Source organism: Chroicocephalus ridibundus, chromosome 10 (genome assembly GCF_963924245.1).
Source record: "Chroicocephalus ridibundus chromosome 10, bChrRid1.1, whole genome shotgun sequence".
NCBI classification, from domain to species: Eukaryota; Metazoa; Chordata; class Aves; order Charadriiformes; family Laridae; genus Chroicocephalus; species Chroicocephalus ridibundus.
In genome coordinates this window covers 21,533,236-21,555,846 of record NC_086293.1, presented here as the reverse complement: position 1 = coordinate 21,555,846, position 22,611 = coordinate 21,533,236, and the positions used below count along the sequence as shown (strand labels likewise).

The 22,611-nt window shown below is 42.7% G+C and overlaps 1 protein-coding gene across 2 annotated transcripts in view; it reads left to right on the top strand.

Annotated features, from left to right (window-relative positions):
* The window catches only part of CHCHD6 (coiled-coil-helix-coiled-coil-helix domain containing 6), a 115,580-nt gene that overhangs the window by 49,470 nt on the left and 43,499 nt on the right, over positions 1–22,611 (top strand). For both annotated transcript variants that reach the window (XM_063348320.1, XM_063348319.1), the window contains one exon: positions 12,747–12,817. In XM_063348320.1, coding sequence (XP_063204390.1) covers positions 12,747–12,817 — 71 coding nt within the window. The remainder of the gene's footprint in view (positions 1–12,746; positions 12,818–22,611) is intronic.

Here is a 22,611-nt window from a genome sequence, read left to right as displayed (position 1 = left end):
CTGTGGTGTACTTGTACCTTAGCACCAACTACATTATCCTGCTGCAATAAATACCAGTGCTGCCTGTTATTTCCGTGTAATTCGCCAACCAGTGTACAATTAATTTTTGGCCCTGTTATTGCAGTATTGGCTATTTTATGAAACTGTAGAGAGTTAGCACAGTGAATTGATTAAATATGTTCCAGACCTTAGGCTGGAGTCTGTGTGTCTGCTGGGATTTGGATGATTGAAGCTTGCACTTCTCTTGGGATATTCCAGATTTAGATTTAGTCTTGGAAATTGTTTCAGGTAGACAAAACTTCCCTCTGTGTGTGGAATCCACTTGCATAAGAGCCTGACTTTGGGGAATCTGAGATTTCTATTTCAGCCCGCAGCGGTCCTTCCACATGTGGCAGGAAAAAAGGCATCACTATTGTGACTTAAAAATAAAGCCAAGGTCTGGGCTTGTTTTGAAAAGGCCCTTAAAATTCTGGCTCTGCTCTTAGAGAATATGCTGTCGTCATGTTAATGCAAAATATGGCTAGTAATTACCCTGTAAATTGGGCAGACTCCACAGAACATCTCAAATTTGTGCTGAATTAAGTAGTCCAGAGATCAGACTTTAAAAAGGGACTATTCCGTATTTACAGTGGCTGTACCTTCTGAAGGGAGCGTGTTTAGTAGTTTACTGTGGGTGTGTTAAATACATGTTTCATGACAGCCTAGGGCCACTTCTCTGAAGGTTTTTCCCCATCTGCCAGTCATTTTAAAGAAACATAAATAAAAGAGCTATTCCAATTTCTTGAACATATAATGCACGTTCCCAAGAGACCAGAGTGACTCAGAAGGAGCTTGTAAATAACGTGTTTTAATGTTCTTAAATATATCTGCACCAGGAGGCTCACCGTGAGGTCTTGAGCCACTGAAAATGGTATTTGCTTCGTATGTCACAGAACGTCCTGGTCGCAGGATGATGCCCGATGGGTTTTTTGTTTGCTTGTTTTTGGGGTTAGCTGGTGGTTTGGCTATATATTCTGCTGCACCAAGAATGATCCCAGTCGTAGTTTACCATTAAACACCTTGACTCAAATGAGGATTACCTGATTTACCCATTCACAGTCCGGCCCCTTTGTAAGTCAATGCAAAATAATGGCTGTATTTGTGTTCTGCTTTTAAAAAAAATAATAAACATCCATCTCACGCACACTAGAACTATCTGCCTGCTGTAGAGTCCAACCCTGACAAATGTGGAGAGGGGAGTGTTGCCCTGGCTGGTACTCACCAGCGGAGTGGCCATCAGATAAGAGGCGGTGCCCTGCAGGGAGGGCAGTGATGGCAAGGGACAGCCGCAGAGCCAGAAAACGCTGAGAGGCCACTTAATCCGTGTCAGTCTCCAAGGGCCCCAGAAGAGCGAGAGATGGGAAAAGGAAATGCGGGAGTTGAGATAAAACTAAGCCTCTGATTTGAGAGGACTTGTAATAACTAGGTTATTTTAAGGGAAGAGCTAGCTTTCCTTTTCCTTCCCAATTATTGCATTTCAGGTCTTTTCATAAGAAAAAAGGCTTAATTCCTTCTTCCTTCTCCCTCCCCATTCTTCTGAACAGAAGCCAAATTTTTGCTTATATAATTTCAAGCTGCAAGGTTGCTGTGATCTTGCATGCCTGGGTGAATCAAGGAGTGCCTGAATTTTATTTTTTTCCCCTCCCCAGAGATGTCTTGTGATATATTGGATGGTATATAGAAATCTTCTAATTTGCCCTGACATGCAGCAAGTCTTGAACTGGCTGGGCTGTGGTTCTTGAAACAGGGAAGACGACTCACACGGGCGTGTAAAAATGCTGTATTGTGTGCCCGCCTGGGCATGTATATGAATTTTTTAACTTCACTTTTCATAATGGTTAAGTATACCACAAAATTTCTTTTGGCTGTTTAGAGGATTAAGTGTAGTATACAAGACCTTTCACCTTTAGGTAATTTGTTCAGATACGGGTTCTGTTGGCAGCAGCAAAAAGCCATTACTTGCTGATGGCTAATCACTCATTCGTGTGGCACCGAGATAATAACTCTTCCTCCGGTTAGAGGTAAGGGTTTGTTGCGAGAAGAACAAAAACCAACCCCAAAGCCTAACTGTGTCCTAGCTGTCGATTTCTGTGATGGGCAAAGGGCATCCTGGTAAGGAACACGGAGATTGTACTTGCAAGCTGAAAATAGGACAGGGCTGGGTTGGAAGTTTGTTGTGTGTTCGCTTCTATGCAGAGTATTTGGCTCCGGGTCTGCTGTTTGGAGTGTTTGGATTTTTTCCCCCTCCTGTTGTTTCCCAGCAGAAGTGTAGTTCTGTTCCTTCTTTGTGTTCCTGTTGTCTGATTTCTGAGTCCAAGCTGTTCCCCAGTTGAAGGGCTGGGATTTTTTGTTTGGTCTTGTCCAGTAGATATAGGTGAAAAAGTGATACTTTTTTTTATTAGTCTGAAGAAATTCACTTATAACACAGTTTCCCAAGACTCTTCTTGTTAGAAAGTTTATCGGCTACAGCAACAAACCCCAGATAATTGTGATGCTTACACCAAAATATTTCTTTTGGAGCTTTAAGCCTACTTTTATTTCTTTCTCGTTAAGTCCCAAAGTCAATGTCTGTTCTTATTTGTATGTAGTACTCCTTGCTGTTAGAGACAGTTTTTAGAATTAAATTCTGAGAGTAGGTTTAGCTTCTGTCTATGGGTGTATGGTAGATGTGCCATTCTTCCTTTTATGTTCCTGGGGTGCCTCGGCTGCAAGGCATCATGAGACTTTTCTGGTTTAATGAGAAGTAATTATTCCTATTATTCTGTAGTGGGCTAAATGTAAGAAATGCCTTGTTCCCTTTCCTCCCTCTGTATCCCGTAATGAAAATTGCGATACTAAGCTGGTGGTGACCAAAAGGCTATTGAAGGCCGCGGATGACAACATGCACAAGGGCTGTGACAGTCCTCGACTGTGAAGGAGCGGTGGCTGCCCGAGTATGGGAGTGAAGCGTTTGTGTGGGTGTTTGATTTTCATGTTAATATTTACGTCTCAATAGCCTTGCGGAGAAATGCCTCTCTCCACCTGATTGGCGGTCTGTGGTCCTTCTGGGCTTGTCTTTGGAGACTTCACAAGCTCTTTGCCAGCTACAGAGATGTCTCTGCAATGCCTCGTCCTCTTCTGAGGAGGCAAAACCACTGCGCTAAAAACCGTGTGAAAGAGAAGATCACTAAAAGCAGAGAGAATGAGACTGTCAAATGATGGGAAGGAAATTGCTTACAAATATTTTCTGATTTCTTTCTCTTCCCTTTTACCATCGCTTCTCCTTTGTCCTCCTTGGCTTTTTTATCTTAAGATAAACATCGTATTTATTTTCTGTTTACTGTGTGGAGAATTTCAATCCGTTTTGAATAGCAAACTAAATATAAAAAGATACTAGTGTTCTTTTCTCTGGAATAACTGATGCCTTGCGGAGAACTGGAGGTTATGTGACAGTGGTATTGTAAAGGCAGGCCAAAAGGATCTGTGTTAATCCATTTTCTTATTCTTGTTATCGGTGTTTTGTTTTATATTTTACTTTCCTTTTTAGGTAGTAATCAATACCTCTTGGTATAAATACTCAAATGCCTTTTTTGCCAGCTGTAAAATAAATATACTGTTGCTTTAGAATGTTTGTCCAAGTATTACTAATAAAAGGGAATGACATCAAGTTATCCTTGTAAGACTAATTTGGAGCTGTGGAGCTGGGAACTTTTTCCAGTTGTTAACTGGGTTTCTAGTGCACTGGAAGACAAGTGAACATTGTCCCCACTTTAAAAGTGAGATCCTAATGCTTAAGGTTAGTATTTTCCATAATAGCTTTTGTTACTTCACTTTTTGGTTGTCCGGGTACGCTGTATTACTTCAGATGTGCTGATTATCCATAACATGAGCTTGAAGTTTTGAATAATGAGCTCCTGAGCATCCCCAGACAGAGCCACGAGCCAGTGGGCACTTCTGGAAGTGTGGATTCGTCTGTGTCATTAACCGTGTACGCTGACCTGTAAAGTCCTAGCGGTCTTTTTGGCTGTAATCATTAAACCAGCCTCTCCTACAGGATAAAATGGGAAGAGAAGCTGCAAGCGTAGTGAGAGAACCCTGACTGAAAATACAAATATCTTTAGAAAATGCTCTGGGAGTACTAATAATAAAGAAAAAGTACGGTGGCAAAATAAATCGCTGCTGATATAATTTTTCTTCCTCTCACAAGTTTGCCTCTAGTATGGCAGTTTTTCTGCCTTCGATAAATAAATGCAAAGATGAGAATCGCTGCCAAAAACTGTCACATTTCTGGAACTTTCAGCCCCTGATTATTCACATTAAGCCTCCCCCCCCAGCAGTACAGTATTCTGAATATGTACACCCACCATTCTGTCAGATCTGTGCAGTCTGCGTCTGGTTCATCTTCTGTGTCTTTGATGTGCTCCATAACGTAGGCAAAGAGAGGTCTGATAGTCTCTCTAAAAACCTGACAGTTTGTGTGACAATCTGTCCACGAATCCACAGGCTCCTTGTCAACCAAATGAGCCTTTGAATATCAGAGGTTTTCGGAACAGTGCTTGCAGCATTGCATATGCACTAAGGGGAGAGTACAACAGGCTTCCTTGTAACCTGAGAGATGTCTGCGTTTTCCTTAATCATTCCAGGGACATCTCATCATTGCTTGTTGGCTGGTTCTCAGCCCCGCACATGTCGGGGTTATTTAGCAAAGCTTGATTTACTGGAAACTGCACATGGAGAATAATTTGCAGTTGGGGGTAGAGGAAAAACCCTGGGGAGGGGGTGGAACTTGCAGGCTTTGGTATACTTCTGGGTTTTGGTGGTGTTGGGTTTTTGTTTTGTTTTGTGTTTTTTATTTTTCCTTATAGTGACTCTCTTCCTTGCAGTTCCCTTTCCCCATGCAAGTGCATGGATGTGATGCATTTTTTTTTTTTCCCCAGTGATCTCCAGTCCTCTTGCACATCCTTCTGCCTTGGGCCCCTCCTGTTCTGACTTCCTCTGGGAATCCAGTGAATTGCATTCCTTAGCTACCTGTTGTGGAAAAGGATGGGTTCATGAATACAATTTAGATTTTTAAAATTGGGACAGGAACTGTTAACTGGGCCTGCTGCTGCAGTTTATAAATGGGCCTTAGGGATATTCTCAGCAGAGAAAGCCGGGAGTTTGAGCTGCAGTGTGCCCGTCCGAGGTGGTGGGAGTTCTGTTGGAGGCTCTGTCAAATACCAGCTTTGGCATGATGGCATCAAACCTGAGTTATAATGTTCCTCCCTTCCCGAAATAAGCTCCTGTGATGGGCCTGACAGGGGAATGTACTTAGTATCTTTTCAAATGTATGACAAGTACTTGATGATTGCCAATTTTCTGTTTGGAATTTTTTTTTTTTCTTTTTTCCCTCTGAAGTGCTGGTCAGCCTCCTAGCGAAACTTTGAGCTACATACCTTCACATTCTTGATATTCTGGCAATTCCCTTCTTTCCCTCTTCTCCCTTTCCCTTAGCTCGGGATCCCGCGCACGCCTGTCACTCTCTCTTGGACGATGCCCAGTTGTGAGAGGCAGCGTCCTGTGATGTGGGAGATCATCCTGGTTGTGTGACAGGTCGGCTGGTAGGACCCAGGTGTCACTATGGGAGTAGTTGTGCAGCTGCCCAGCACGGGCGAGGGATTTAGCAGGCATTGCCGTGCCCTTAACGTCATGGACACTGTTATCTGTGCAGGTCGGCCGGGTGTTAGGACTTGGACTTCTCTGAAGCAGATGCTGAAGACCCATGATGTTTAATCAATGCCTGGGAAGCCTGTTTACCTGCACTTGTCAGGTGTAATTGATTCGGGCATTTACTGTGAATTCCTCACCTAAGACTTCTTGCTCTTATATTAAACTTCCAGCTAGGAGGAGAGCAGAGTGATACTCTCCTACAACGGTTTTCGCGTTAATCTGGGCCTTTCACGTTGCTGTTGCTGTCCTTGTCAGAAACCCTGCTGGCATTTTATGGCCTTTCTCTTTGAAGGTGCTTTTACTTTCCAGAGTTTATGTTTAAAGAATTACCAATGCTTTGTTTGCAGTCTTTCAGAACGGTGTGCTTTAAAGCAGCCTCATATAAATGCAGTGTTTAATTCTTTCTGGGTTTTCTTCCCCTTTTAATCATCTCTGTAGTAATAATTTCTTTGTCGTTGCCCGTCTTTCTGACTTGAAGATAACATGGGGCTTTTCTGCGTGTTTCCAGTGAGGGACTTGCAGCTCTTCGGAGAAGTTCCTAATACCATCTTTCTGTGGGGTACCTGTTTTAATTGGACTCTTCCCAGGGCGCCTTCATAACGACAGTCTGACTCTGGTGTGCGATCTCAGCCTGGGTCTGGAAACCCTTTTTCACCCAGATGAAATATCTTGGTGTGGGACCTGGTTCTGGGAAGTCTTGGCGTGTGTAGCTTTGTTTGATGCACCGTGTGCTTTAACCTTCTTGTGCCTAGCTTGTTATCCGCAGGATAAATCCAGCTGTGGTCCTTCTCCCCAGCTCTGCCTTCCTCAAGTTTTGTGGAGATCGGTATTTTGTGGCATTTTTATCTTTGAGAAGCTGTCTAGATGTGCTACAGAATTAATATTTTGCTTTCAACTCAGGGTAACATTGCAGTCATGAGAAGATCTGTTCAAACAGGAATATACTTCTGCCTGCGACTAGTTTAACTTCCCTACGTTGTTACTATGGACATTTCTCTTTTTCTGTCTTGTCTGAATCTTAATCCAAAATTTATGATCTCACAGTTTATTGCCGAAGGAAAGAATAGAATGACACAAATTCAATGCTCTCATTTCATTATTGGTCTCAGCGGGAGGAGTGGATGAACCCACACATGAACAGCAAACAACAGAACTGTGTTTAGAAGTTGGCTTTGGCTGAAAAAACCCTTTTTTTCTGTATCAGCAAGCTGTTTGTAGTTGCTTGCATCTTTCCTCTATTACCTTTTGAGAGAAAAACATTTGAATTCACATAAAAGCCGATTAACCCTTGGCTTATGTGCTCTCGTGATATGCTTTATATGCATATTTCTCTTCCTTGTTAACTGGCTGCTGTGTGTATGTGCACTTGTGCTTGAGAGGAAGGAGAAAATGTGAATGATCTCTTTTAGCTAAATGCTAGCTGTTACCAACAAACAGGCTGAGCAGGAACACAAGTGGAGCGAGCTCAGGAGGTGAAGAGATTGCTTCTTGCAGTGTCTCCTGAAATTCCCAAACTCCCTGTTTTGGACCGAAGTTGATAGCAGTGATTGATTGTGTAGGTTGATTTTAACAGATCCAAATGGTCGTCCAGTGAACAGACCGGTTCAGCTCATCTGCCCCCATACCTGCGGGAGGGGTGCAGGTAGATGGGGTAATTTTTCAAATCTGTTAGAGCCGTTTGCATGAGACTTCCGAGCAACGAGAACGAACAACCTGATTCATGGCGTGCGTGTGAACAGCCACCTGGTGAGGTGTGTGGTGCCCGAGTGTTCCTTTGCTTCCCGTAGCCACTGCTGTGAGCAAAGGCGCTTCCCGAAGCCTGCACTGACCCATGTTTTTCCGCGGCTTCCCTCTGTTCCTTGTGGCACAGCTGTGTCCAGGGCATGTGCGTGTTCCCTGTCCCCAGGTGCGTGCAGGCAGGTGACAGTCATGCTGCTTTATCGGGATGGTGTGAGGTCTTATTTCTGGCTCCAGAAGCAGCTGGAAGGAGAAATTGGAACGTCTCCCAGTTGACATTTGATACATGGGAAGTAACCGCTTTCCTCTCCCCATTCTCTCCCCGGTTTGTGGTGTTTCCTCCTGGTGAGGCACACTGTGTGTTCCCCCCGCCACACGGCACCGGCTCTCGGGCTCCTTTCGGCTCGAGTGGGGCTTGCGGTGGGAGGTTTGCTGGAAGCTGGCGGGCACGGATGTCGGGAGAGGGGATGGAAGCAGCGCGTCCATCAGGCGCGGGGCAGATCGTACCATCCAATCCCCCGGCTGTCGTCTGCAGCGTTTGTCAAGGCCTCCGCTGGCCTGCTCCGTTTCATCAGAGGTATCACTAGCATTCATCTAGGCTGGCAGCATTTCAACAGCTGTTAATCCTCTTTGTATCTTTAAGCACTGTGACCACTGACAAGCTTCTATACTCTGAGGTGTCAGAATATCTCAAGATAGCTGTGGTGATGGTGGTTGGGTTTGGTTTTGGTGGTTTTTTTTTTGTTTTTTTTTTTTTTTTTTTAAATCCACGTACCTTCTGATCTATTGACCCAGACTGAACCTGGTGGAGAAATCTGTGTCCCAGTGTCAAGCTTTTGCTGCTGCTGCTTGATGTTCACAAAGAATTTTGCTTAAAATCTGATTAATTTCTAGTGCCCCGTGCTCGCGCTGCTCGACTTTCTCTTTTACTTGTTACTGCAAATAGTGCGTGTTTCACTGAAGTTGTGACAAATGTGGTTTAAAGTCAACGTGAGAATGAACTGGCAGGGTTTTCTCTTTATGCTTCAATTACTTTCCCTCCTGAAATAACCCTGAGAAATGCGTCTTCTGCTGTATTGTTTTCTTACTTTCCTTGCTGTATGTTGTGGAAAGGGCCTGGGTAGTGTAGCGAGGTGGAGTAGTGAGTGTTGGAGTTTCTCTGCATGTTTGCAGCCAATGCTGGAATGCTGAATTAAAATGACTCCGAATTTATCTCTAAGTTTTAAAATTGATTTCCTTTGCAAGGGGAATTTTTAGTGCGCGGATGTTTTGGAAGGAATGGGGAGCAAGGGTACAGCAGCAAATCTGTTGTAGAAAAGCAGCAGGGTAAAGGAAAAGTGGTTCTGTTGGTCTTTAGGCTCTAGTTATGTATTTTTATAACTTCTTGGTGTTTTTATTATTTGCTACGAACCATCATTTAATAGCAGGGGAAAATCTTTCAAACTAACATTTCTTTGTTTAGTTTGTTTGTCCTCTCTGGAGAGCTCTCTCCCCATATGACAAAGCTCTGATGTTCTGAAGTTGGCTCCCCTAAGGCTCAACTTTATTGAGAGAAGTGAAACATTTTAGGTGGTTCATTCATTCTTTCTGTGTCTCTTGTTATTTGAGCCCTTATGGTGTCCTTTGGTCATGTTTTTAAACTTATTTCTGCAACTAAGACTGCCAGGAGCTTTATTTAATAACAGTTGAGGTCTCATGCTCAACTTTTTCTTTGTGAGCTGCCATTTTATCTCAAGCATCAAATGTTGTGAGAGTAAATTAAAAGCAGCGTTGATGTCTTGTAATTTTGTGTTGAATGTTCTCCCTTTTACTGTGCAACTGAGTATCATTTTATGAAGCTAAAGGACTTCACTAAGACTATGGGCAGCTCAGACTTTCTTTCAAGTGCAAATACCACACCTTGATCCTGATGAATAGCCCTTGTGTGGGCGGCTCTGCTGAAGTCGCGGGAAGTGCATAGGTGGTTCCTGGCTTGGTTCCTCATTCCCAACCTTATTATAAAGTCCTAGATTTTTGTAGGCCATTGGAAAATTATCCCCTGCCACAGTGTGATAGGGTAAAATACTGACAATGAAGCAGATCTTGGATCTGAAGTCGTACAGGTGAGGATACTTGGAAAATTATTCTCTGTAAGTAGAAGCCTCAAATCACAGAACCTGCCGTGACTGCGTGTCCAGAGAAGGGCTACAAAGCTGGTGAGGGGCCTGGAGGACAAACCTTATGAGGAACGACTGAGGGAGCTGGGGTTGTTTAGCCTGGAGAAGAGGAGGCTGAGGGGAGACCTTATCACCCTCTACAACTACCTGAAAGGAGGTTGTAGAGAGATGGGGGCTGACCTCTTCTCCCTGGTGACAAGTGATAGGACGAGGGGAAACGGGTTCAAGTTACGTCAGGGGAGGTTTAGATTAGATATTAGGAGACATTTTTTCACTGAAAGGGTTATTAAACATTGGAATAGGCTGCCCAGGGAGGTGGTGGATTCACCATCTCTGGAGGTGTTTAAAAAAAGGGTAGATGGGGCACTGAGGGACATGGTTTAGAAGTGGCTCTTGTCAGGGTAGGCTAAAGGTTGGACTCGATGATCTTAAAGGTCCCTTCCAACCTCAACAATTCTATGATTCTATGACTGTGCCCATGCTGAAAGGCCCGTCTGTTGCTCATTTAGTCCATGTTTAGGACAAAAGTGAACGCGACTTTCCCAAGGTAGGAAAGGGCCTAGAGGACAGGGAAAACCTGTTTAACAAGTCAGCTTGTTGAACGAACTGAGGTTTAAATGGTAAATTCTGTTTTTCTTACTTGGGAATTCATTTAAAGATACTGAGTCATAGCATTGGAAATAGTACTTCATTGGTTTTTAGGGTTTTTGAGGGGGAGGAGGGAAGAAGGTGGCAAAGGGGTCTGATCCAAAGGCAAGAGGCCCAGCTGGATCACATGCAAAGATGCTTCCTTTTCATTTTTAGAACTCATCAGCTTTCATCTTCAGGCTGAAGGTCTTCTGTGCCCCTCCTTGATCTTCGCATCATGCCGTGTGCCTTGTGGTTTCTTTGAGGCCAGGTCTCTCCTCCTTTCCCTCGCTGAGATTCTTGCCTCTCCGTTCAGGTTCTCACTTGCCTGCTTTTCATCGGCTTTAGGATCGAGAGCTATTGCATGCTGGTTCCTTTCCCAGGTATTTTTGTACACGTTTGTAGTTGATGTTTGAAGATGGGCTGACCATGGCACTGGGCAGTTGAACCCTCTCTCTAATAAACTGGGCGAGGTTGTGCCACAGCCACTTTAATCGACAGAGCAACCAGCAGATTAATCTGTTGGCTATTTTTTCTTTCTTTGGGTGGGTTAAATGCCAACCTCATGCTGCGTCTCACGTACAACATATTTATTCCTGTTTTCCTCTCCTGCTGCTGTTTCACTGCAGAGTGCTGCAGGCTAATAGTATCTGACGGGGCTACTTCCTATTGCCTGAAAAATGTTTAATTTTACTACTTTGCTTTCTCTCTTTCCCACTTTCTCTCATTTTGATCTCTCAAATCCAGTCCCTTTGAGAAATCAGACGGTATGAAATATGAAAATTGCTTGGGTGGTAATTGGAGAAACGGTGAGACTTATGAAGCCCATGGAGATAACGCTTACATCTACTTATTCACATTATTTAATTTTTAATGGCAAATTTAATTAATGAAGCACAGGTCTTGTGGTTTCATGTGTGAATAAGTAACAGCAGGGAGCTGAAAGTCATGAGGTCTGTTTACAGGACAGAAAAAAAGGCTCCATTAAAAGCTGAACTTTTCATTATAGGAAGGAGAAAAATGGGTTTAATAGCATAGAAGTTTGACCGTTATGTAACAAGTAAGTAAATGAAAACATTAATGACAATTTGCTGGCAAAAATGCATTTTGAAGTGGTTACCCATGATTTCTCAGTTTAAGTCTGTCTCCTAGGTCAAAGTTTGGAAAAGCAAAGTCTGTTCTGTGGGTTTTTTCGGTACGTGACATAAATTCAGGCACCAGAGATAAAACGCTTAAATATAGCACCTTGAAGCCTGGGCTCTGAAAACCTGTATAAACCTTCCAATTAGCTCAGCTTCACACAACTTCAGTGATACAGGCAGCTGTTATCCCCCGCTTGCAGATGGAAAATGGTGACTTGCCCAAGATTGCACAAGTGGCAGAACCACTAATAGAACTTGAGTTATATCTGTCCTTTCCTTTTTCTAACTGCTGAACAATACGTGTCGTCTCATCATGCGCAGGACCACAGCTGCATTTATGGGAAAGTAAATGAAGAAGGGCAAGAATAGTTTTCTATATAAAATGACCAAATTTGGGGAGAGATGAGATAGCAGCTAGAACCAGCCCTAAATGAATAGCTGTCCTCGCTTTCAATACCGTTTTGTCACTCTTTTGATTGATTATTGCATATTTTCTGCGTGCGCCTTTTCAGACTAAGGACCTTGCAGATGAGCTTTGAGCGAGGCAGTTGCAGCTATTTCAGTATAAAGTCCAGAGGCTTTGCCTAAAGCAGCTTTATCAGCAGTTCAGGGGCACGAGACCTTGCAGCGCAGTCGCTGGGGGTGCACAGCCGTTCCCTTCTGCTGTTTGTGCTTGGGAGGTTTGTGAGCACAGCCGAGAGGAGGAATCCGTTCTCCATGTTCAGCGCCTGAGCGGTTGTGAACTAAAACTCTTTCTGTGCAAGCTCAGGAGAATTTAATGCAAACCTCTTAAGCCCTGCAGCAAGACACTCCAGACTCCGCTTGGCAGTGCCTTAACTGATACCTGATACGCCTCCCTATGTTGTTAAAAGGGAAACAGGCTGCATAATTTTCTTTTAAAGAATAAGTAACATAAGTAGAAGCACTGAAATGTAAAATGGATTTTCCAGTGCTAGCAGCCAATTTTGATACTTGCACGTCAGTAACTTACAAGATCCTTCACAGCAATTAATGAAAAAAGAGAACAGAACACAACCAAACTCAAAATAACTCGGCGCTGGAAACACCTTGTTTTTGTGGTTACATGGAATAATCAAAGCTGACGGTTGGTTGTTAGTGACCTTTTCCCCCTTCTTTCCCTTCACAAAGGTGAAGCGTGGAATGGAGGACACGTTGTGGCCTTGATGCATTTTGCTGAAAATAAAATCAACTTTTAAGCAATTTTTTTGTGTTCTTTGAACTGAATATGCTGTTTGTTGTTGGAAATCGTTATTAATTATAGAAGATAACTTTGTGATGGGATAAGATCTGAGACGCCTTTAATTTTTAGAGCTGAGCATTCTATTCTTTGTTGCAGAACGCAGAGATCTACAAGCTGACATCCGAGCAGTACCAGGAGGCAGCCACCAAGGCAGAGGAGTGGATAAAGTGAGGAGCCATTTTTGTTCTTTGTGACAGTTCCGGTTGCATTTCATAACGCTTTGTGTGTAGCCTCTGGATATTCCCCTGAACGGAGTGTGGGGTTACCTCCTGTCAGGTATTTAGGGGGCTGAGGAGCTGTCAGCTTGCATCCTCTCTTCCTGTGCCAAGCTTGACGGAGTTTGGTATTAAGTTGTTAGATCTTGCGGGGGAGAAGACATGTAAGAAAAAGATAAACAGCCTAAATCACAGCCCTGTAAATTTCAATCAAAATAGAGTTGTAATTATCATGAATGTTTTCTTAGAATGGGTACAGTGATTTCTCTGACCTTTTTTATTGGCCTTGGCACAATTAGTGGACCTTTAATGTTGCCTTTTTACCATGAGCATGTTTAGTGTCTGAATTCCATTTTTATTTGCCAGTAGTGTTATATAGATTATTGTTCCACATGCACTAACAGCTGTCCAAGAAAAAATATTTTCTATAATTCTTTAATATTAATGAATCCAAAGCAATTACACTGTCAAGAGCAGCACTCAGATCTCAGTTGGGTAAACAGTTGGCCAACATGCAGTAAACTGGAGTAGCAACATATGTAGTCCAGTTGGGTCCAGTCCAGACTGTATGATACTTAATTGTATAAATAGATAATATAGTAGTGATGAATATGTTAGTGGGGAGTGCAGTATATTGTGCTGTCTTTATTTAAAATTATGTTTGGCTGCCAAAGCATCACATAACCTGTTGTAAATTCACATTTTTTGTTTGGACAGTCAAGCAATAAGTTGCTAAAGAAGCCAAAGCAAGGCAGCTAACACATTGCGTGCATCGTCATGCAGTTTTCCATAGCAGAAACCTAAATTCTGTTTTTAAATAAAATTTTAAAAATTCATAGGACAAAAAGTTCTGACAGCCTTTGATCAGTTGAATCTTTCCTTGGATTTGCTTCTGCAGATGTGCGATCAGTTGTTGGGAACACACATAGCAATGTTTTGCCCTTGTGACTTCGTAAAGGAAGAGATTGGGACCTTGTGTGATGTTGTTTACTTGCTATTACAGACTGTAACTAACCTATTTTTTTTATAGCAGTCTTAAGTTTGTTTCCTGAGGTTTCAGTTTCATTTGTTCTCTTCTGTTTCTTGTGGAGAGGAAGACTGGTAATGTCGGGAACTCTGGTAATGCAACCATTTCTCATAAAGGTTGGTGGCTGAGACCAATGCAAATGCTAATGACTTCTTTCTTTCAAGACTCAGAAAATGTGTTTATGGTCTCGTAGGGGTTCCTTCCCCTTTTCTTTGAGGCTTCATCATCTGCCAGTCCCTGGCTTCTGGCCTTATTGTACAATGCCCTTCTATTTGCAGGGCATATGAACTTGAGCTGTCATGAAGGGACAGATGCCTTAGGCTGTCGTCTTCCTTGTTGACGAAAGAGACACCTGCCCTAATTTGAATTTTGTGTGAAGGGACAAGCTGTGTGGCACTAGTGGAAGTGTGAGGAGAAGGTGAACATCACACTTTCTATTTCTTTACAGTAGAAATCCCCAGCAATAGCCAGTATTGCACTGAGCTGCGTGTTGGAGTGCGTGAGCTGGGATTGATAATGCCCTTTGCTAATTGTACATGTGGGAAGAATCATCGCTTTGCCCCAGCAGCCTGAACCATACGTGTCTCTTAAAGCAGTATGCAGTGATCCTTCTTGGGATTGTTGCCTCGGCATACAATGTGCTGTACAAACACTCTTTAAAAGAATGCACAAGCCTCGTTGGTCATGATAAGTCTGGCACAAGGTCAGGGAAACTTCTTCCGTGCATTGGCATTCGTGCTTAATTGGTAGGACGTGAAGTCTGCATGTTGTGAGGTCCTCTTTGTAGGAGTTGTACGTTCAAGTCTTTCTACAGCCTGTTTATGGTAGTAAATTACAAGATCCTGTGACTTCAGTGAAAGAACAGTTTGCTCGTCCTGTTTTGCACTCTCATATTGGACATACAAGCACAGTTAGTGCTAAGGTAGGTGAGACTGATTTATGCAGATCTAGTAACTTGGTTAGCAGGAATGAACTGACACTGCAGCAAAATTACATGAACTGGCCTGTAGCCAAATTATGAATGAAGTGCAGTTCTGCCTGTTTCCAGTGCTGGACTATGACAGCTCCTGTGATGAAAGGAAACCAGGAGTGGCGTGTTCTCCATCTGCAGAGGAGAGCGCATCTCATTCCCATGGTGGCTCTTCCCTAGCTTGTACTGTCTCTGTTTCACTCTGAACTCTTTGACCAGCCCCTGGCACTTGTGCCTTGTGAGACCAATCTACCATGTGTTTGTTGTCTTCTGCCATTGTATATCCGCGTAGCTGATGGAGGAAGAGGGGATTAGAGCTGGGGCTGTTTCCACAGTGAGTACCCTGTTTGTCAGGGTCCATGTTGAAGCAAAGATAAGAAATATCTGAAACAAAAAGAACCCAGTATTTTCTTGGCATTTATTGATTCTTGTAATTCCGTTATCAACACCTGCAGCTCTGCACAAGTGGTCAAGCGTTCCATGGACTATTTCTCCTCTTTAGTGATTATCAAGTGTTGCAGGACTTAGGAATATTGCGCAAGCTTTCCACCAGTGACCCTTCACAGCACGTCTGCGAGGTGGGCAAGTAAACCTTCCTATCTCCCTTTGTATAGAAACAGAAGTACTTAATTCTGAGCTTCATAGTAAATCACTGATACAGTCATTAGCTCTTGGTTTCTACTTCAAGGTAGGGTGATAGTCTTGGTGCCTGCATGGCCTGACTTGTGCAACGGACTTGGATCCTCATTTCTTCACCCGAACCCAGCTTGCTCCTGTCTCTGCGTTCCTCCTACCACAGTGTCTCCTTCTTCTTTGTTCTGAGCTTTGTCCAACCCGTTTCTTTCTCCCAGGAAGAAGATCCTAGCAACAAGAAACCACTGAGCACAGCTTTCAGCACCTTAAGCAACTTGCCCTTGTTGCTTACATGCCGTGGTGAATTGGACAGTTGCCACGGACATATTGTCTCAATGATGTTATTATAATTGATGCATTATTATTTTTTTCTCTTTTGTTAACCAACAGAATTAAAGTCTGGGGACCTAGAACTTTTTCCCCCCCTTCCTTCCCTGTTTAGCAAACTATGCACATCAGTAACCACCCACAAAGGGAGCAGCATGTAAATAAAAAGCCAGTGCTCCCCGCCCTTCACTTCGTTCCACATCCTTTTCTCAGTGTTCATAGAGCCATGACTCAGACTGGGTTTAGAGAAGACAACTTGCTAATCCCCTCCCCGCTACAGAGAATAAAATGGCATTTCATTCCAAGCTCTATTAATGCGCTCGCTCCGGGGATAAAGCAGCACTCCCAAAAGGCAGTGGCCAAATTTTTTTTCTGTTGCGTTGTCTTTGTCTTCTTTTGAGTGTTACATTTAGATTAGCTTCTGAGGATTAAATGTTATTACAGTCCCTGAATCTGTTAAGGGGAAGGAAAAAAACATCAGTAAAGAGGTTACGGCTTAGTGCAGGCACTCTAGATTTATCCTCAAAATGCTCTTTTTAAAAAAAATTTGATTTATTTTCTTTTGTGAAGGTTGTCTTATCGCGTTTTTATTTTATTTTTGTAGTTGTTAAATTTGGATGCAAGAATTGGTATGGGTGGGGGTGTGACTCTCTCTGAAAGGTAAAGCTGCAGGAGTGGGGTGAGGGGATTGGGAAGCTGTTAAAAGATAAAATTGTTCTGAAGCTGAGTTTCCCTCTGAGATCTCCTTATAGTTTGCAGAAGCGTTTCTGAAGCTGCGTACTGATGGCTGTGTTGCTTTGCATGTGGTGCTGAGAGGACTGTATATGCTTTGCGCTGTTATCAAGGAGCGCATAAAGAACGTCGGTATCTTATCCTGATAAAGATCAGCCTTGAATCCAAGGCAGCTTTCCAGTGGAGAAACTGCCAAAGAGATTTACTCCATATGGGACTTAGTATCTAAGAGTCTCATTTAATGGTCCTAAGATCTTTAAACTTAATGGACATGAGTATTTAAGGTGATTATGCTAGAGAACCTGGCAAGTAGTAAGTATCCTCCTGGGCTGAAGGTGGAGTACAGAACCCCACTGACTCGGCGGGGGTAGGGGGAGAAAGTTCAGAGATGGACTGTCTGCTGGGAACAGGGAATTTATGGCTTGCTTTCAGTACTCATGGAAATGAATTGCACAAGATTCTATGAGTCTGATGGCCCCTCAGTTAAAATGGCAGCACTAACCGGAACCTAGAGGAGCTGCCTTTTCTTTTTTTTCTTCTTTTTTTTCCTGTTTGTGTAGATCTGGTAGGTTTATAAAATCGTTATGAGGTGATTCTTGATATTAATCTTGAAATCTACCCCAAGGCCTCAGGTATTTCAAGAGGGCTGTGCCCAGGAGTCAAGATCTGAAACGGTTATTATGTGGACAGTCGTGAAGCCCAAGGAGAAGAAGGGTAAAGACATCATAGTTTTCAAACAAAATTGCTCTGGGATTTCTCCTGTCATTAGATTAGATAAATGATTAATTCAGTGTTGAAATTAAGAGCCTCTACAATAGGGATTTAAGAGTTTTCAGGAATAAAAGACTGATTACTGCTGGGAGCTCATCCCCAGCCGTATCTCAATGGAGTGCTTTTGTGCCCTGCAATGATGATACCTTCCAAAAAATGGTTTGGCTCCATCCTAGTCCTGTTCTTCCCTCAGTGCTTGGTTTGTGTTAGTTGTTCCTACTTCTGTCTGCACTGACTCTGTTTCACGTAATCTTTAAATAAAGAGATGAGTTATTAGTCAAAACTTTGCTGTTTTTCATGTTTGTAAAGTTGCTCTTAGTAGGAAATTGGAATATTGCTATTAAGAGACTATAAGGCATGAGTTTCCCCAAAGTTATTTCAAAAGAGGGTAAAAGAGTAAATGGGTCAATTTTGACTTTGTGTCATTTTACATGGTGTGAATTTTACTAGAAGAAAAACTTTCTGATCACTTTCAGTTCTGCTTCACACAGCTTTTCCCTCCTTTACATTAGCATGTAAACTTTTTTCTTTACAAATTTTCTTTACAAATTCCAGAAGGCCCGTTGTTAAACAACTTGTTTGTACCAGTGCCTTGATTTCCAAGCAAGGTGTGTTCCCCTGTAACTTTAGCAATATGGTATGTGGTAATAGAAGTTGAATATACGTAACAGATTTGTGTAAATGTTCCAGTTGGGCCAGATTATTCTTTTTTGAACCGAATTTTAAATCTTGAAAATTTATTAGGCTGTATACTCTATCCAAGCTGTGAAGTCTTCTTTCTCAAGTTCAGGTCTTGGGGGTGACAAAGATGCTGGTTCCAAATAAGACTTTCCTTTAGCCCAGTTAGTAAAATGATGTTCTAATCTGGTGTTCACAGTGTCGTCTTTCCTCTCATGCACATTGAGGGATGACTAATAAATCAGTCCAATGAAGTGAGAGCGCGGTTCTGTTAGTGCTGAAAAACTGGTGTAAAATATTAATACATCTTTTCAAAATTGCAAGAGCATTTCTTCAAAGGTACATTGGTAGAACTTGGGAATTTATAAAATAAGGCCTGAATAGCAAAGGCTGGAACAGCAAAGGAAGAGGTGCCAAAGACTCCATGTAGTCTATTAGGGATGTTTCTATTGCTATCGATTTTTACATGGAAAGCACTTGTATTCTCTAGTAATGTTGCCATTATAAAACCCTTAGATCAGGATTTGTTGGCAGGCCAAATCCAGATTGTTTTCAAAAGCATGGATATTTGTGCAGCTGTTAAAACAAACCTCAGAAATACTTTGTGCATCAGAGTACGTGAAATATTTCAGTTCAAAGCTCTTTATCTTGGAGAATGCAGTGAAAATAGAAGCAGATCTCTGCCCTCAGGTTGGGAATTACATATTCCACTGTGTGCCGTGGTGGAAGCAAGGTTTCTCCAGGTTTTATGGTATTTTATTGCGTATTTATATATAATGACAAGTCCCTGCCAAAGTCCAGAACTTCTTGTGCCTTGATCCCCCCTTGGCTTGAATTGGGAAGGCTATTGTGAATATTAATTAATGACCCAGCTCAGTTTATTCACGCTGTGTTTTTCTACCTCTGTCTTCCGTGTGTGTTGTATAGTGTGCTGGTGGTAGTGGCATGGGGTTGATTTATAGAGGATTGAGTTGTCTGGGGAAGCTTTCCAAAAAGAATGGTGAATTAAAGATGTCAGAAGCAATAATGCCTGAGAAACCACTTGTTACCAGTGAATTAATGACTTGTTTGCTAATTAGCAGCCTAAGGCAGAGTTGAGGTAGCACTCCTAACAATCTGGTCATTAATTCAGTAGCAACTGATTTCAAGGGCAATGTTGCTATTTTGAACAGTAATTGTATTCCTGATTCTGGATTATATGCGCTGTGCAAAATGACTTTACTTACTGTTGAGTCAGAGTTTCCTCCTGGAGTGATGGAGAGAAGACAGGAGAGACCAAAGGCAAGTACCAGTGGGGGAAATGCGAGGAGAGAAATAGTTTGTTCTGTATAGCTTCTGTACTTCTGTGTTCTGAGAAAATAAGGACTGTGGCAGGACGGCTGTGGATGCCTTCCATCATGGTGATCCATCTCCACAGAGGAAGTTGGTGGTGTTTGATGTTGTTGGCTGATGAGAGACTGAGATCCTTTCTTCCCTTATAAAGGGAGAGAAGAATCATCTCTGCCATCAGACTAGGCTTCAATGACTTAATTTGTTTTCTTATTTATTTGGTGTGATTTTGGTAGTTCATGAAGTTACTCTGATAAAACAGGTTTCTGGGCTATGGGATCCCATCAGCTTTGGAATCTCAAGATCAGGTGATCCTCAGCCTACTGTGAGAGGACCTTGCTGGGGCTGGTTCTTCCTTCCTATCATTTTCCTTTTTAGTCCCGAAGTGTCTCTTGCCTGCCTGTCTGGGACATACACATGCCACATCAACCACAATCATCAGGAATTTGGCCCAAAAAAGTGGCATTTTGGAACACTTGCTTGGTCAGGGATGAATATTGTTTCTTTGGAGAGAATTTCTCAGCTTTGTGCTGGCTGCAAGCGCCACTAACAACGCACTGGAGCAGCCTCAGGTGGGCATGGGTCTCCTCAACTCACCCGAGACATTTAATGTGCTCTTCTCCAAACCTAAAACCACATTACCTAAATTATTTTCTATAAGGATTTTTTTCAATTCTCTTAGGATGTCTTGAAATTATAATATTTATTTTAAAACAAATAAAAAAAATAATAATCCCACCTCCCCCCAAAACCAGACTTCAAGGCTTTGTGGTGTTCTTCGAAACACCGTTATTGACGTTCTCTGGGGGACGCGTAGCTGAGTCCTCAGCTGGGATCTCGCTGAGTCAGTACCCAGCAAATTGCACAGCATGGTGAAAGGGGGCACTGCTTTTGAAGATTAGAGCATGTGGGCAGAAGCAAGGGGATCCTTTTTGATAAGGTGAATGTTTAGCTTCGGATCCCATCTGAACTTCAATGTCGGCAGCTTCATTCTCCTCTCACAATTTGTTTCTGGATCCTTAGCAGGACATACCACTCCGTCAGTGCAGAATATGCTAATGGCTCATATTTTTGTCCATGGCTGATACCCCTTTGTGTAGCCTGGTGTACCTCGTACAGTGCTTAGTAGCATTCCAGAAAAGTAACTGGTGTTCAAATGAGCGGTCAGGGTTTTCTTTTAAAAAGAACATTTTGTTAGCAGTCTGACATCATTCCGAGATCATCTCACATAGGAAAAATTTACTGAACCTGTCTGTCCCTCATGTCTTGTGGCTATATGAAATCATCATAATCACATCTTCAGTTACTTTCCTTAGAATACTTTTTGGGGAGGGGTTTAATAGACCAGCAAAGAATATGGGCCCAGCATCCTCCCAGCAGACGGTTTCCCAGCTAACTCCCAGACATTATAGCACTACCACAACCCGTATATTCTTAGGGCACGTGCTGCATACATTCTCTAAGCTGCATGCATTTCCTTCCTGACCTGAGATCTTAACTAGTTTTTAGATGATGTTTTTTATCTGAAGGAAGAAAATCCCTATTCGGGTCACTTGTTGGGCTGTGTGTTGTTTTCAGATTCAGTTATTGCTTGCTATATTGCTTTTCTGCCTTGTGGGAGCTGAGCCAGCTTCCTTTCTGATTCAGAGAACTCCTTCCAGCAACAAGATTCTGACTCATTCCTGCTTGGCTTCCAGAGACCATTTTGCAGCTAACTTTAGGCTCTTCATCTTTGCTAGTCAACTTTTAGTAGTTGGCATCTTTGGAAAAAATGGTGCATGGCTTTGTGGGCAGGAGATCCAGTTCTGTTAACTTCTGTATCTCTTGGCAAGTGAAGGAAGAGGCAGTAGTTTTCCTTTCATCTTCCAAACTGGCAGTTTCTCATAACTCAGTATTCTACCATCATAATCAGTAAAGAATTTACATCCAAATGTACTTGGAATTATCCACTTGTGGGGAAAAGTCTCTCATTATTCCAAACCACTTGCCATCTGCCATGCAGAATGCTAATAGGGATGATTAGTTATTGCGTTTGCAGGTTCAGTAGGATAGGGATCATTTAATTTTGTATGGTTTTGTGCAGTTTTTTGCATATTGCTACCATCTTCCTCCTCCCCGAAAGACCCACAGCCCACTGCCAAAACCCCAGTGCCTGCAGCTTATGGGGTGCCAAGGAAGCCAGATAAATTTGGTTGAAAGTGCACTTGGCAACGCACAGTGAAGTATAAATGGAAGCCTTTTAGGCTGACCCATTAGTGAAATGGGAAATGACTGCTTGTGTGTGAGGATAAACTGTGTAGGAAGGCAGGAAGGTTTGTGATACGTTGGAGTAAGTAAGATAGAGAGCTGGAACCAGCATTGGATGGGTCACACAGTCTCTGCATCAATTTCATCGCTGAAATGGACAGACCGTTGTTGGATTTCCAAAATTAGAGGTTGTTACAGAAAACTGTCGTTTAGAAAACTGCTAACTTTGAGTTATTTTCCACTTCAATCTGTATGTTTTAGAGTTTGGGTTTTTGGGGTTTTTTTGTTTGATGAAGAAAATGCGGTTGGGTCAGGCTGTTCTCACTGAATGCAGTACAGTGACACAACAAGTTGCTGACACTTGAGTTTTGGACATTTGTGTTAACTTTTGTTCTCGGTGATAGAATCTAATTACTTACGCTGGAGAAGCTTTCAGAACAGCTTCTGCGTATCTGTGATCGGAAAGAAGGGCGGTATCTGCCCTGGAAAGGACAAGGATGCACCGAGTGCATGAATTGCAGTGGGGAATTGTGTGGCAGCTTCAAACAAGCTGTCAAAGCAGGAGCGGAGATGGGGAAGTACTTGAGTAGCAAATTTTGGAGGACCGAAGAGTCACCCAGAAACTCATAGTACTTTATAAACACGCACTCATCAGGCACTTCAGCAGACAAGGTAGGGAAAAAGAGAATTGGCTGACCTATTATTGAAATACAGGGGGAGAAGGAGAGGGGGTGGGCAACAGCGTGCTGCACACAGTGTGGAAAGGCATATGGGAAGGGCTTAGAAAGACAGGAATACAACTGCTTCAGCTGAAATTTGGAGGTAGTGCCCTAGTCTCATGAAAGTTGTCATGAGGTTTCACCTCTTCTTTTAGTCCATGTCCTCTTGCTCCACGCAGTACGTTACTTCTACAAGCCTTGTATTCCATCCAGGTCGGTGGCAAAGCCTGATGAGCAGTGTTTTGAATACATGAGGCTGATCAGAAATATTTCCTTCCTGATCACATGATTTTATCCTCATGAGGCATGCCGT